The sequence below is a fragment of the Hydra viridissima genome, unplaced genomic scaffold, assembly GCF_058129835.1.
Source record: "Hydra viridissima isolate aposymbiotic clone 2 unplaced genomic scaffold, HvirCarnegie_v1 scaffold_3, whole genome shotgun sequence".
Lineage (NCBI taxonomy): Eukaryota > Metazoa > Cnidaria > Hydrozoa > Anthoathecata > Hydridae > Hydra > Hydra viridissima.
In genome coordinates this window covers 7,850,001-7,864,310 of record NW_028324302.1, presented here as the reverse complement: position 1 = coordinate 7,864,310, position 14,310 = coordinate 7,850,001, and the positions used below count along the sequence as shown (strand labels likewise).

Here is a 14,310-nt window from a genome sequence, read left to right as displayed (position 1 = left end):
GCTTTTTGGCATGGACTTATAAGATGCTTTTTGGCATGGACCTATAAGATGCTTTTTGGCATGGACTTATAAGATGCTTTTTGGCATGGACCTATAAGATGCTTTTTGGCATGGACTTATAAGATGCTTTTTGGCATGGACCTATAAGATGCTTTTTGGCATGGACTTATAAGATGCTTTTTGGCATGGACCTATAAGATGCTTTTTGGCATGGACCTATAAGATGCTTTTTGGCATGGACTTATAAGATGCTTTTTGGCATGGACCTATAAGATGCTTTTTGGCATGGACCTATAAGATGCTTTTTGGCATGGACTTATAAGATGCTTTTTGGCATGGACTTATAAGATGCTTTTTGGCATGGACTTATAAGATGCTTTTTGGCATGGACTTATAAGATGCTTTTTGGCATGGACTTATAAGATGCTTTTTGGCATGGACTTATAAGATGCTTTTTGGCATGGACTTATAAGATGCTTTTTGGCATGGACTTATAAGATGCTTTTTGGCATGGACTTATAAGATGCTTTTTGGCATGGACTTATAAGATGCTTTTTGGCATGGACCTATAAGATGCTTTTTGGCATGGACCTATAAGATGCTTTTTGGCATGGACCTATAAGATGCTTTTTGGCATGGACCTATAAGATGCTTTTTGGCATGGACCTATAAGATGCTTTTTGGCATGGACCTATAAGATGCTTTTTGGCATGGACCTATAAGATGCTTTTTGGCATGGACCTATAAGATGCTTTTTGGCATGGACCTATAAGATGCTTTTTGGCATGGACCTATAAGATGCTTTTTGGCATGGACCTATAAGATGCTTTTTGGCATGGACCTATAAGATGCTTTTTGGCATGGACCTATAAGATGCTTTTTGGCATGGACCTATAAGATGCTTTTTGGCATGGACCTATAAGATGCTTTTTGGCATGGACCTATAAGATGCTTTTTGGCATGGACCTATAAGATGCTTTTTGGCATGGACCTATAAGATGCTTTTTGGCATGGACCTATAAGATGCTTTTTGGCATGGACCTATAAGATGCTTTTTGGCATGGACTTATAAGATGCTTTTTGGCATGGACCTATAAGATGCTTTTTGGCATGGACTTATAAGATGCTTTTTGGCATGGACCTATAAGATGCTTTTTGGCATGGACCTATAAGATGCTTTTTGGCATGGACTTATAAGATGCTTTTTGGCATGGACCTATAAGATGCTTTTTGGCATGGACCTATAAGATGCTTTTTGGCATGGACTTATAAGATGCTTTTTGGCATGGACTTATAAGATGCTTTTTGGCATGGACCTATAAGATGCTTTTTGGCATGGACTTATAAGATGCTTTTTGGCATGGACCTATAAGATGCTTTTTGGCATGGACCTATAAGATGCTTTTTGGCATGGACCTATAAGATGCTTTTTGGCATGGACTTATAAGATGCTTTTTGGCATGGACCTATAAGATGCTTTTTGGCATGGACCTATAAGATGCTTTTTGGCATGGACCTATAAGATGCTTTTTGGCATGGACCTATAAGATGCTTTTTGGCATGGACCTATAAGATGCTTTTTGGCATGGACCTATAAGATGCTTTTTGGCATGGACCTATAAGATGCTTTTTGGCATGGACCTATAAGATGCTTTTTGGCATGGACCTATAAGATGCTTTTTGGCATGGACCTATAAGATGCTTTTTGGCATGGACTTATAAGATGCTTTTTGGCATGGACCTATAAGATGCTTTTTGGCATGGACTTATAAGATGCTTTTTGGCATGGACTTATAAGATGCTTTTTGGCATGGACCTATAAGATGCTTTTTGGCATGGACCTATAAGATGCTTTTTGGCATGGACTTATAAGATGCTTTTTGGCATGGACCTATAAGATGCTTTTTGGCATGGACCTATAAGATGCTTTTTGGCATGGACTTATAAGATGCTTATTGGCATGGACTTATAAGATGCTTTTTGGCATGGACCTATAAGATGCTTTTTGGCATGGACTTATAAGATGCTTTTTGGCATGGACCTATAAGATGCTTTTTGGCATGGACCTATAAGATGCTTTTTGGCATGGACCTATAAGATGCTTTTTGGCATGGACTTATAAGATGCTTTTTGGCATGGACCTATAAGATGCTTTTTGGCATGGACCTATAAGATGCTTTTTGGCATGGACCTATAAGATGCTTTTTGGCATGGACCTATAAGATGCTTTTTGGCATGGACCTATAAGATGCTTTTTGGCATGGACCTATAAGATGCTTTTTGGCATGGACCTATAAGATGCTTTTTGGCATGGACCTATAAGATGCTTTTTGGCATGGACCTATAAGATGCTTTTTGGCATGGACCTATAAGATGCTTTTTGGCATGGACCTATAAGATGCTTTTTGGCATGGACTTATAAGATGCTTTTTGGCATGGACCTATAAGATGCTTTTTGGCATGGACTTATAAGATGCTTTTTGGCATGGACCTATAAGATGCTTTTTGGCATGGACCTATAAGATGCTTTTTGGCATGGACTTATAAGATGCTTTTTGGCATGGACCTATAAGATGCTTTTTGGCATGGACCTATAAGATGCTTTTTGGCATGGACTTATAAGATGCTTTTTGGCATGGACTTATAAGATGCTTTTTGGCATGGACCTATAAGATGCTTTTTGGCATGGACCTATAAGATGCTTTTTGGCATGGACCTATAAGATGCTTTTTGGCATGGACCTATAAGATGCTTTTTGGCATGGACCTATAAGATGCTTTTTGGCATGGACTTATAAGATGCTTTTTGGCATGGACCTATAAGATGCTTTTTGGCATGGACCTATAAGATGCTTTTTGGCATGGACCTATAAGATGCTTTTTGGCATGGACCTATAAGATGCTTTTTGGCATGGACCTATAAGATGCTTTTTGGCATGGACCTATAAGATGCTTTTTGGCATGGACCTATAAGATGCTTTTTGGCATGGACCTATAAGATGCTTTTTGGCATGGACCTATAAGATGCTTTTTGGCATGGACCTATAAGATGCTTTTTGGCATGGACCTATAAGATGCTTTTTGGCATGGACCTATAAGATGCTTTTTGGCATGGACCTATAAGATGCTTTTTGGCATGGACCTATAAGATGCTTTTTGGCATGGACCTATAAGAGATGGACGTGCAACCTATTGTTTTTTTTGCGAACCATGCTCGTTGCGCATTGTTACAAATCTTTTGTTTTAAACAATAGAAATTAAACTATATTAAAGTCTGTCGGATTCGTTGAAAGTTTTTGGTCTCGTCTAACCAGTCACATCAACTTCCTTTTTGTTATTCAGCATAAAAGCAACAGAATCAGGTTTTAAGCATAATTTTATATAGCTAGACATTCTTAACATTTTAAGAAATAACGCTGATGATAATATAGAACTTGAGATCATTTACTTAACTACTTTAGTACATGTATAACTAGAGATATAATAAATAATACAAAATATCAACTAGTTTTGTAGCTACCTAAAGCACAATGGTTTCATATCCAGGGAACTACTCCATCTACTATATTGCTGTAGACTTCTAGTTTATGAATATTACAGAATTTTCTATTTTTATGTTTAACAACAGAAATATATACAGTTGAGGATAAATAACTTATACATGAAATTAATGTAAATATAATAAAGAAAAAAATAATTTGTCACAGCTTTAAAGAATTTAGCAAAGCCAAATTATGGCAAACTGCAAGAATACTAAGTATTTAATTTTAACATAACATGATTTATCAGCTATATATAAACTATTTTTTATTTGACAAAAACAAATGGGCAATTATGTGCCTTTTATGACAAATAAAATAATATATGAAATATGAAAAACGAAAACATGAAATATCTGGCCGCATTTTGCGAGATAGTTATAAATTTGAATAACTTTTTAAAAGATTTTGCATTATCAAATGAATTATAAAAAAGTCCATTAGAAAAAACACCTACTAAAAAATATTACATAGTGGAATATATATTATGGAGCTTATAGAGTAGTCGAGGCAAAAAATGGAAAAATCACTCAAAAAATACACAAAATTAAACCTGGTGAATGAAGGACCAAGAAGTTGAAGGAAACCAGATCTTGACAAAATATTTTATTTAAGTTTTTTTACATTTCGCTATACTTTTTTTAGTCATTTTAAAATTATCCTTACAGGTCTATTTAATATTGACGGAACTTTGTTTACACGAAAAAAGTACCCAAATTTATAAATGTTTATCTTGGAAAAATGATGAAAATCTGTTTGTGCCGACAAATAATTTCCTTTACCTTGGTGTAATTTGTTTAGTAATTTGTCAACGCGTGAAGTAGTTATTTTATTTTGAACAGTCTTATTAAACAACTGCTATAAAAGTTTAAACTGATACCACGTGATCAGAGTTTCTGTTTTAAAACTGTGGGCAGACATTTTGATAGATTTTTTTGTTGACGGGTGAAAATTTAGAGTTTGTCGGAAACTCGCAAGGTTCGCTGATTTCTGCGGCCTCTTTGATGTAAAACAATAGGTTGCATGTCCATCTCTTATAGGTCCATGTTTTTGGCAAATTTATCAGCGTAACTATTGAGTAAATAGATTAAAAAGATGTGCGTACTAAAGATCTAGTCCAATTTCGCTCAGATTTTTACAGACATTGTTATCTGATGGCAAATCTCTCAAACCGAACCCCGGAATTCAATGTAAGACGTGACCGTTCTTCTGTATCAATTTTCTGTCACCAGAATTCAATTCTCTTCCACCTCCGTTTGCTCTTTTGATTTTAAGTGTCAAAAAATAACACGACAAACTGTAGATTTTGGAACTCCCTATTGATTTGTAAAGTCCCGCAAATGATTTTTAAAAAAATTATACAAAAAGATGTTTCAACTAGGTCCGAATGCAATTTTATCTGATTTAAATGAATCTTTTTTAAAAAATAATTCACAGCTATTATGGTCAATAAGAGGTTAGATTAATATTTGCTCAGACATTTAAGAATGAAAGAATCGTAATTGAAATTTAGACTTTTTAGTTCGGTTTCAAGACTGGTATCTTGAAACCGAATTTGATATTTGAAGTCTGACTTTAAATTTCGATCTTAAAATTCTTGCATTTAGGTCTAAATGTGTAAGCAAATATTAACCTTTAGTTGATTCCAATAATTAAAGTTTTTTTAAAAAAAAAAAAAAAAACCCGATAAAAATCAAAAGATTTTTGTTCCCACTTTTTAAGTTTTTACCACTTGACGATATATTGAGTAATATAAGGGTATTCAGCAGCGCACCCAGAAAAATATATAAGTATTTCCCCTTTCTTATTAAAAATGAACGTATGAACAAAAAAGAAAACTTTTTGAAATTTGTAAAACTAGAACAGGATAATGCAAAGTAAAGTTAAAATTAAGGAATTTTCCGCCGTTTGGCAATCTGAGATACATCTCCTTTGCATGACGACGATTCTTCTCTAGTTGACTCAAGCATCTAAAACAATCATAAAAGGCTTTTAAAAAATGAAATAAACATATTAAAGCAGACATTCAAAATGAACATTCGAAAGAAACAAATATTTGAAAATATACACTAAAAAATAACCTCACCTCTCAACGTAAAAAATAACATCACCTCTCAACGTAAAAAATAACCTCACCTCTCAACGTAAAAAATAACCTCACCTCTCAACGTAAAAAATAACATCACCTCTCAACGTAAAAAATAACATCACCTCTCAACGTAAAAAATAACCTCACCTCTCAACGTAAAAAATAACATCACCTCTCAACGTAAAAAATAACATCACCTCTCAACGTAAAAAATAACATCACCTCTCAACGTAAAAAATAACATCACCTCTCAACGTAAAAAATAACATCACCTCTCAACGTAAAAAATAACATCACCTCTCAACGTAAAAAATAACATCACCTCTCAACGTAAAAAATAACATCACCTCTCAACGTAAAAAATAACATCACCTCTCAACGTAAAAAATAACATCACCTCTCAACGTAAAGAAATCAAAAAAAGGAAATTCTTTAACAAGAAAATCAAATAAAAAAAGCAATAAAAACAATTTTCACGAAAGTTTTATAAAAGTAAATACATTTTAAAAATCTACCGAAGATACAATCGAACTATCATCACTGCTATCAGGAGGATCCAATAATGCTTCTTCGAGAGATTTAGGGTTTATGCGAAAGTCTCTAGAAGTGCTACGCTTCATACCACTCATCAAATCAATCTGCAATAATAGGATTATTAATATATTAATAATACATTAATATATTAATATATATAACATATTAATATATTATATTAATATATTATATATATTAATATATTATATATATAATATATTATATATTAATAATAGGCTTTATTTAAAAAAACACGCACAAATAAAAAATTTCCGCCCAAAAATCATAACGAAGAAACCAATTAAAAAATAAGTAAAAATGTCAAGTATCCAAAATAATTTTAAAAAATGTTACCTTGGATTTTTTGGAAAGTGGGATGAGATAGCGTTCATACTGCTCGATAGAGTAAATCAGATTAGGAATAGAGCGAGATTCTTTAAGTGCTCTATTCTTAAAAAAAAAAAAAGGTGAAAAATGGGACGGTAGATTTATGTTTCTTAGAAAAATACCTAATGTAAAAATGTAATTAACGTTGTTAAAAAATTATCGTTAGAAGAATAAAATTATCGTTAGAAAAATAAAATTATCGTTAGAAGAATAAAATTATCGTTAGAAGAATAAAATTATCGTCAGAAAAAAACACACTTTTCCTGTTAAATTTTCTTTTTTCTTGTTTTTGTTTTTTCCACTTATAGATTGCTCTTGAAAAAAATTGGATTGCGCAGTTTGTACAAAAGTTATCATAGCATAGACTTGTGGCGAAAGATGGCTACCACTCAACTTTACCTAAAAATAATCATTCGGTAAATAACTCACTACGTAATTTACTTTCATCAAAGAAGATCTTCTGACAATCATTAGATGCTAATCTTAAAGCTTATGCTATTTCTTCCCTAAGCCATTCACTGCTCGGTTTTTACTAGTGTATGCAAATACAAAATAAATTATTTTAAGTCCACAATTTAAGGAATAATTAAAATATGAACAACGCACCAGCCGCTCAAACTTTGGAGGAAGATCGTCAAACTTTTGCCCACTCCACTTTTGATTGTATAACAATAGTAACTAAAAAACATTTTTACAAACAAAAATCGATTGACTAAAATTGATTGCAGCCTACTGATTTAAGTAGACTTTAGACTTAATTAATTTTAGAGCAAAACCGTTTTTAAAAGATTTTCTATTTTAACTATCTTACTTGTTTAACAAATGTGGCTAAAATAGTGTAGAGCTTCGTTAAAACCTAAAAAAGATAAAATAGTGTAGAGCTTCGTTAAAATCTAAAAAAGATAAAATAGTGTAGAGCTTCGTTAAAACCTAAAAAAGATAAAATAGTGTAGAGCTTCGTTAAAACCTAAAAAAGATAAAATAGTGTAGAGCTTCGTTAAAACCTAAAAAAGATAAAATAGTGTAGAGCTTCGTTAAAATCTAAAAAAGATAAAATAGTGTAGAGCTTCGTTAAAACCTAAAAAAGATAAAATAGTGTAGAGCTTCGTTAAAACCTAAAAAAGATAAAATAGTGTAGAGCTTCGTTAAAACCTAAAAAAGATAAAATAGTGTAGAGCTTTGTTAAAACCTAAAAAAGATAAAATAGTGTAGAGCTTCGTTAAAACCTAAAAAAGATAAAATACTAATACGAAATATATAAGATTTTTCCACGTTTAAAGATCATTATCTTCCGATTTCCAATAAACAAAAGTTCAGTCCAATAGTAATTCAACCCTTATTTCTTTCGAAATTCTATCGGTTGACTGTTAAATTTGAAAAAAAAAAATTCTACCTTAATTATAGCATCGACACACACCCCTTGAGGAAATGCTGTCTGTGTCAACTCATGAAGTGAGAAAACGATGCTAATTAGTGTTTCCGAAATGCTCTGTTGAAGTTTATCTTTATTATTTTCACCTGTAAATATCAAGATAAAGTATCAATAAAAAACCTTTTCTTTTTGTGAGTTAGAAAGAAAGAAAATGAAAACTTACTACTAATGCATTTCAATTTTGAAAGACACCACGATACTTCATCCAATGTCATCTCAATGTGATCAACTAAGATTATCTAAATAAAAAACGAAGTTATAATACACGGGGAAATGAAAAAATTCACGTTTATTAAAGAAAATTAACAAAAAAAACAAATACAAAATAAAAGTAAAAATTAAATAATTTTTTTTAAAAAAACAATACAAATGCAGTTGGTGCTGTTTTTTCATTGATAATTTTGAAATGACATCGTTTTTCTACTTCAACATCCTAAAATTTAACTAATAAATTTAACTATCAATAAAAATAAATAAATAAAAAAAAAACCTTAAAATTTAAACCGTTATATATATAAAAATTTTAAATGTAGTAATAATTTTTTGGAAACATGATATTCAGATAACAATTTGGTATAACATGGTGTTTTGTTATGATAACTATGCCAAGTTTCATTCAGATGCATCAATATTTACTGGTAGCTCAATGAGGTCAAATGTTGCACATGTAGTTTATAACAATAACATGTCATTTGATTAAAATTTTTCATAAATATAAAAAAAATTCTTGAGTGATAATAAATATTATTTAACTGCAATATTGATATTTGTTGTAATTAAGATAATCTTTGGAATAATTAAGATAATCTTTGGAATAAGTTTTACAACATCAGTCGCTTATTATTACATTTTCATTTCATCATCAATTGCAAACTATGTAATATTTTTGTTTCAGACAGTTTACAAAATTAACTGTAGGACAAATAACTTTCTTCATCTTATCATTAATGGAGAGGAGAGCTGCAAGTGATTATATTTAATTTTCTTTGCTACATTGTCTACAATTGAATGATTGAGTTATAATAAGGATTTCTGCTGTTGTAAAAATGTAATTATTTAATCTTTACTTAAACTGAAAAATGGTGGAGGCATACGGAACACAACACAAACTGTCACACAGTATAGACTATAGAATTCCATATCACTAGTGTCATTTGTTGAGCCAAGCAGCTATTATGGTCTACCCGAGAAGGATTGTAAGGAACTTTAATAACATATAATAAAATCCAAAATAAAGCAAATATATTTCACAAAAATATGGAATAAAAAGTCACTTTGGTATTGTCCTTTTGCCCTCACAAGGAACTAAATAGAAGAGCAAGATAAAGTCACCAGGAAAAAGCAGCTGAAATTGCTATAATTTTTCAAATCCAAACTAATCAACTTTTTACCTCTGTAAGTGAAGCTGTTGTTTGAGCAACAATCAGCCAACATTAGTAATTGTTAACATTTTGGATCACTGTATGGCAGTGTTTGTGTTAATTTGATGTGCTGAACTACAGATTGTTTACTTTAAAAGTAACTGGTAGTAATTATTAGTCTATCTTTTAAGTAATTTTGCAATTTTTGAAGTAAAACTATTATAAGATAGTATCAAAAAACGTCATGTATTGTAGAACTTTGTCAGTGTTATCAGTAAATATTATTAAAATACAAATATTGTCAGCATTTATCTTTTCACATTATTGACATGTTTTGGAGAAGAGAAGATAAAAATTACTTTTGAGTAGTAGCTTAATGCATCAATGTGTGTTTGTGTCATATATATATATATATATATATATATATATATATATATATATATATATATATATATATATATATATATATATATATATATATATATATATATATATATATATATATATATATTTGAAAACCCCACAGGAAAGAAGTATTAAAGTTTTCAGGAAAACATGTTTTTGCTTCCTGCAGGAAAAAAAATGTCATCAAGTAAAATTCTTGTTCACTTAGCAGTTCCCAAAGGAAAAAAAAACTTATCAGTTCAGGGTTCAAAATGCAACAAGACAACAACCTTAAACATCTGCTTAGTAAATAAAAAGAAGATATGCTGAAGATCATGGAGTGCCCAACTAAATCTCCTGATATAAGTCCAATTGATCATCAAGTCAGGAGTAAGTGTTCATTTTTGAAAGAATCATTCTGGAACAATTTGAAGAATTATTAAGCATGCGTCGTTAAAAACTGCACTAACTTTGTTACCTTTTTTTGTAGGAATCATTGTTTTGATTTATGGCTTTGAAATCTTTAATTTGTACATAGACAAGTAAAAAAATGAAAAAATTGATTTAGATTTTTATGATGAATACAAAAAATGAAATTCTGATTGACCTTCATCTATTGGATATTTTGCCCAATAACAATATAGCAAAATTATACATATACACACATTCTCATACATACATACATACAGTGTCCTCAATAAAAAATGGGACAGCATGATTTTTTTAAAAAAAGCAAAAAAAATTAAATTTTTGTCAAATATTTTTTAACTTTTTTTAAAATATGTCAAATAATTACTTCTATTACACAATATTTTTCATTAAAAAAAAAAAAAAAAAGTCAATAAAACAGTTAGACTTATAACAAAAAAATGGAATTAGTAAAAATCAACTAAAATAGGAAAACTCAATTTTTTTAAAAAAGAATGGTAAAATTGAGTATGTTTTCTAATTTTTTACATCTGTTGTTTAACATAGAATGCTTTATGCAATTACATTTTCCCTTGATACAACTAAATAGAAATTAAATCAGTTTTAAGCATAATATTCATTTTTAATACTTGGTTGCATAACCTTTTGCATCAATAACCGCTTGGCATCTATGGGGCATGCTTTCAACTAGTTTTGTTAACAAGCTAACTTCATGTGAGTTCCAACCTTTTAAAAGTGTCAAAAATAATTCATCTTCATTACAAGGTTTTCTGTCTTTTAGTTTAGAACCTAATATAGACCACAGGTTCTCAATTGGATTAAGATCAGGTGATTGTGCCGGCCACTCAAAGGTAGGTATACCAGCCTTTTGTATATATCTTTTATTTTTTTTTGCTATATGCTTTGGGTCATTGTCTTGCTGAAATATATAGTTTCCATCTGGAAATAGATGTGTTATACTAGGTTTTAATTGGTTAACTAAAATATAATGGTACTTATGTTGATCCATAATTCCTTCAACTCTGTACAAGTTTCCCACACCATGAGCAGCAAATGCACCCCAAACCATGATTTTTTTGTCATGCTTTACTGTGGCACGTGTGCACTCTGGATTATATGGTTCACCTTTTTTTTTCCAAATTCTTCCTCGATTACCATATTGTAGCACAAAAGGTGATTCATCTGTCCATATGACACGTTTCCATTGATCTGAAGTCCAGCTTAAATGATCTTTAGACCATTTTAATCTCTTAACACGATTTTTCTCGTTTATAAAAGGCTTTTTTGTTTGCCAACCTGAAGTAAACTCTTCACCTTTCTTTATTCTTGCAACAATTGTATTGTTACATAAGTGTTCAAGGTTTAAATTTTGTTTTATCTGACTCATTGATATCCTACGATTCTTCATCACTTCCCTAACAATCAATCGATCTTCTCTTTCTGTCGTTTTTCGCTTTCTTCCTGACCCTGACTTTCTGCTAATTGAATTTTGAGAAATAAATCTGGACACAACTCTTTGAACTGTAGATTTACCACATCCAACTTGTTTGGAAATTTTACGCAAAGGCCAATCTGCATTGTGCATTTGAATTATTCTTCCTTTATCAAAGTCTGAAACGTGTTTTTTCCTAAGTTGGTAAATATGAATTTTAACTGATAAACAAATGATATAGTTCCAACTAAATACCAAAATACTATAAGTATGAATGTCTTATACCTATTTAATGATTGAATTTTTGTAGTAGTAGAATCAAAAGCATTTAACTTTGCCATTGTTGCCATTTAATTATATTTTCTAATTATATAAAATTGTTAAAAAAATTAATTTAAATAAAATAATATAAACTTTTTTGAGTCAAAATGTCATTTTGAAAAGTTAAAAAGAACTTTACTTTGCAAAAAAACAATATAAAATTACATGTAACACTTTGTAATGAGGAAAACTTTAATCGGAAATATAAAATACAATGTTAAAGATACCCTTTTTTACCTGTTGTTAATTTGAGGGCCCACCTCCTTTTTTTTCAATTTCTTTTCATTTTAAATATTAAAATAGTGTAAATATATTAAGTATCTAACATTGAAAACCAAAAATTTTTAAAAATTTAATGGTACAATCAACTTTACTTTATTAAAAAAAATTTATACAATTTTTTCATTTATGTTAGATTTCTAACAATTCTGCAGTTTAGTTGAATTACAAAAGTTAAATCAATTATTTTTGTTTTTTTATTAATATTTTTTTTATTCATTATTTGTTCTAATTTTATAATTAAGAAAAAAAAATTTAAAATAATTGATACAACAATTATTTTTATGACTTTTAACAAAAAAGTCATGCTGTCCCATTTTTTTTTGAGGACACTGTACATACATACATACATACATACATACATACATACATACATACATACATACATACATACATACATACATACATACATACATACACATAAAAGAAACAAACATTAAAGTAAATGGTTGTAAAGTTTGTTAAACCTCATCTACGTCTCCAATGCTACTATGCAAATCCTGGCACAATTTCAAAATCTAAATATAATTATGCAATATTATATAATAATACTACTAATAATACTATATGATATTATAAGCAGGGTTATTAATATTAGGTAATTTAGGTAATATTAGGTATTATTAGGTAATATTTTTTTAGGTGAAACATTTTCACATAAATTACACTGGTATTTTATTACTTTAAATGCAATCAGTAAGATTTTTTTAAAAATGCAATCAGTAAGATTTTTTTTGCTACTTAATGCAGTTAGTAAAAATATTCTTTTACATTTTTAAAATAAAAAGGTAAATAAACTTTTTTTCATTATGTTCTGAATATTTTCTTAATCTTACACAGAGTGAAATTTCCATAGTTCCATTTACTATTTGTACATTAAAATGAATACATAAAATATTGGGATTTTTTTAATTTTATATTTAATTTTTTAAAAACATATTTAATTTTTTTATATTCAATTTTTTAAAAATATTATATTTAATTTTTTAATTCTAATAATTGCAGAAATTATTGGGAATAAAAAAGTAAAATTATAATAAAATATAAAAAATATTTTAAAAAAACATTCAAATTTTTTCTATAGTTCCAAAAATAAAAATAAACTTTTATAATTTTTGTTTAAATTTTTGTTTAAAGATTGCATACTTTTTTAAAGATTTTCCAAACAAATCTTTAAAATATGTTTGCTGGATAGAAGTCTTAAATTCATATATTGTTTTATCACCTAGAATTCCCATATATTGTTTTATCACATAGAATTCCCATATATTGTTTTATCACCTAGAATTCCCATATATAGCTAATCCAAAAGTCATATTTTTATCCTGGAATGTAAGTTTTACATTTCATGTCAAGTGAACCACTGCATTATCTTGTTGGAAAATCCAATTTTTAGTAGTTAAACCCCTCAGTAAATTAGATCAAAATATCTTTTTAAAAATCTTTGTAGTTCCTTGCATTAATTTTTGTTGAAATAAAACACATTGGATTTTTCAACAGAAAAAAATACAGACCATACCATAACTGCTCCCCCCTCCCCTCCTAAGTTTATCATAACAGTGTCTTTTTTTTTTTTGTCAAATCATGCTAATAATAATTAAAACCATCAGGCCCATTTAAGCTAAACTTTTTATTGTTGGGAAAAACAAAATTTTCCTACTCTGTATCACATGTCATGTAGACCTTATTAAACTTAAATCTTGAATCTTTATGCTTTTTTGTCAATGGTGATTTTGTGATTTAAATTTAATAAATCATTCACTAAGTGAATAATTTAATGAATTTAAATAAAATATGAACCTTTTAATTTTGTTTGCAATTTGTCAATTCAAGAATATCCATATCATTTTACACAACAACTTTTTCTTTTTCTTCTTCCTTTAACAGTGGTATATATTCCTCTTTCCAAGTGTAATAACTAAAGGCTGTCAATAAAGTCTTATGTATTAAACTCACATTTTTCCGGTAAACTTAATTTTTTTTCCAGTAACTTATTTCCAGTAAAAAATAATATTTTTTCCGGTAGAATAACAACTTTTTTCCAGTAAAATGTTTGCGGTAAGAAATCAGTTTTTTACCAGTAAAAAGTTAATTTTTTAAAAGTTATTTTCCGGTATTCAAACT

The 14,310-nt window shown here is 29.3% G+C and overlaps 1 protein-coding gene across 13 annotated transcripts in view; it reads right to left on the bottom strand.

Annotated features, from left to right (window-relative positions):
• Positions 1-5,377: 5,377 nt before the first annotated feature.
• The window catches only part of LOC145180262 (Fanconi anemia group I protein-like), a 36,377-nt gene continuing 27,444 nt past the window's right edge, over positions 5,378-14,310 (bottom strand). For 6 of the 13 annotated variants that reach the window (XR_016450517.1, XR_016450518.1, XM_090081084.1 and 3 more), the window contains 10 exons: positions 12,654-12,704; positions 8,348-8,413; positions 8,144-8,219; positions 7,942-8,066; positions 7,360-7,404; positions 7,155-7,226; positions 6,807-6,947; positions 6,516-6,611; positions 6,143-6,265; positions 5,378-5,508 (listed from right to left, as the gene is read on the bottom strand). Coding sequence is in view for 7 of the 13 variants with exons in the window: in XM_090081084.1 (XP_089937210.1) it covers positions 5,428-5,508; positions 6,143-6,265; positions 6,516-6,611; positions 6,807-6,947; positions 7,155-7,226; positions 7,360-7,404; positions 7,942-8,066; positions 8,144-8,219; positions 8,348-8,413; positions 12,654-12,704 (876 nt within the window). In the remaining 6 variants the exon portion in view is untranslated. Of the gene's footprint in view, positions 5,509-6,127; positions 6,266-6,515; positions 6,612-6,806; positions 6,948-7,154; positions 7,227-7,359; positions 7,405-7,941; positions 8,067-8,143; positions 8,220-8,347; positions 8,414-12,653; positions 12,705-14,310 lie in introns of those variants that run through there. The other 7 variants (XR_016450515.1, XR_016450513.1, XM_090081085.1 and 4 more) reach the window with 5 other exon arrangements.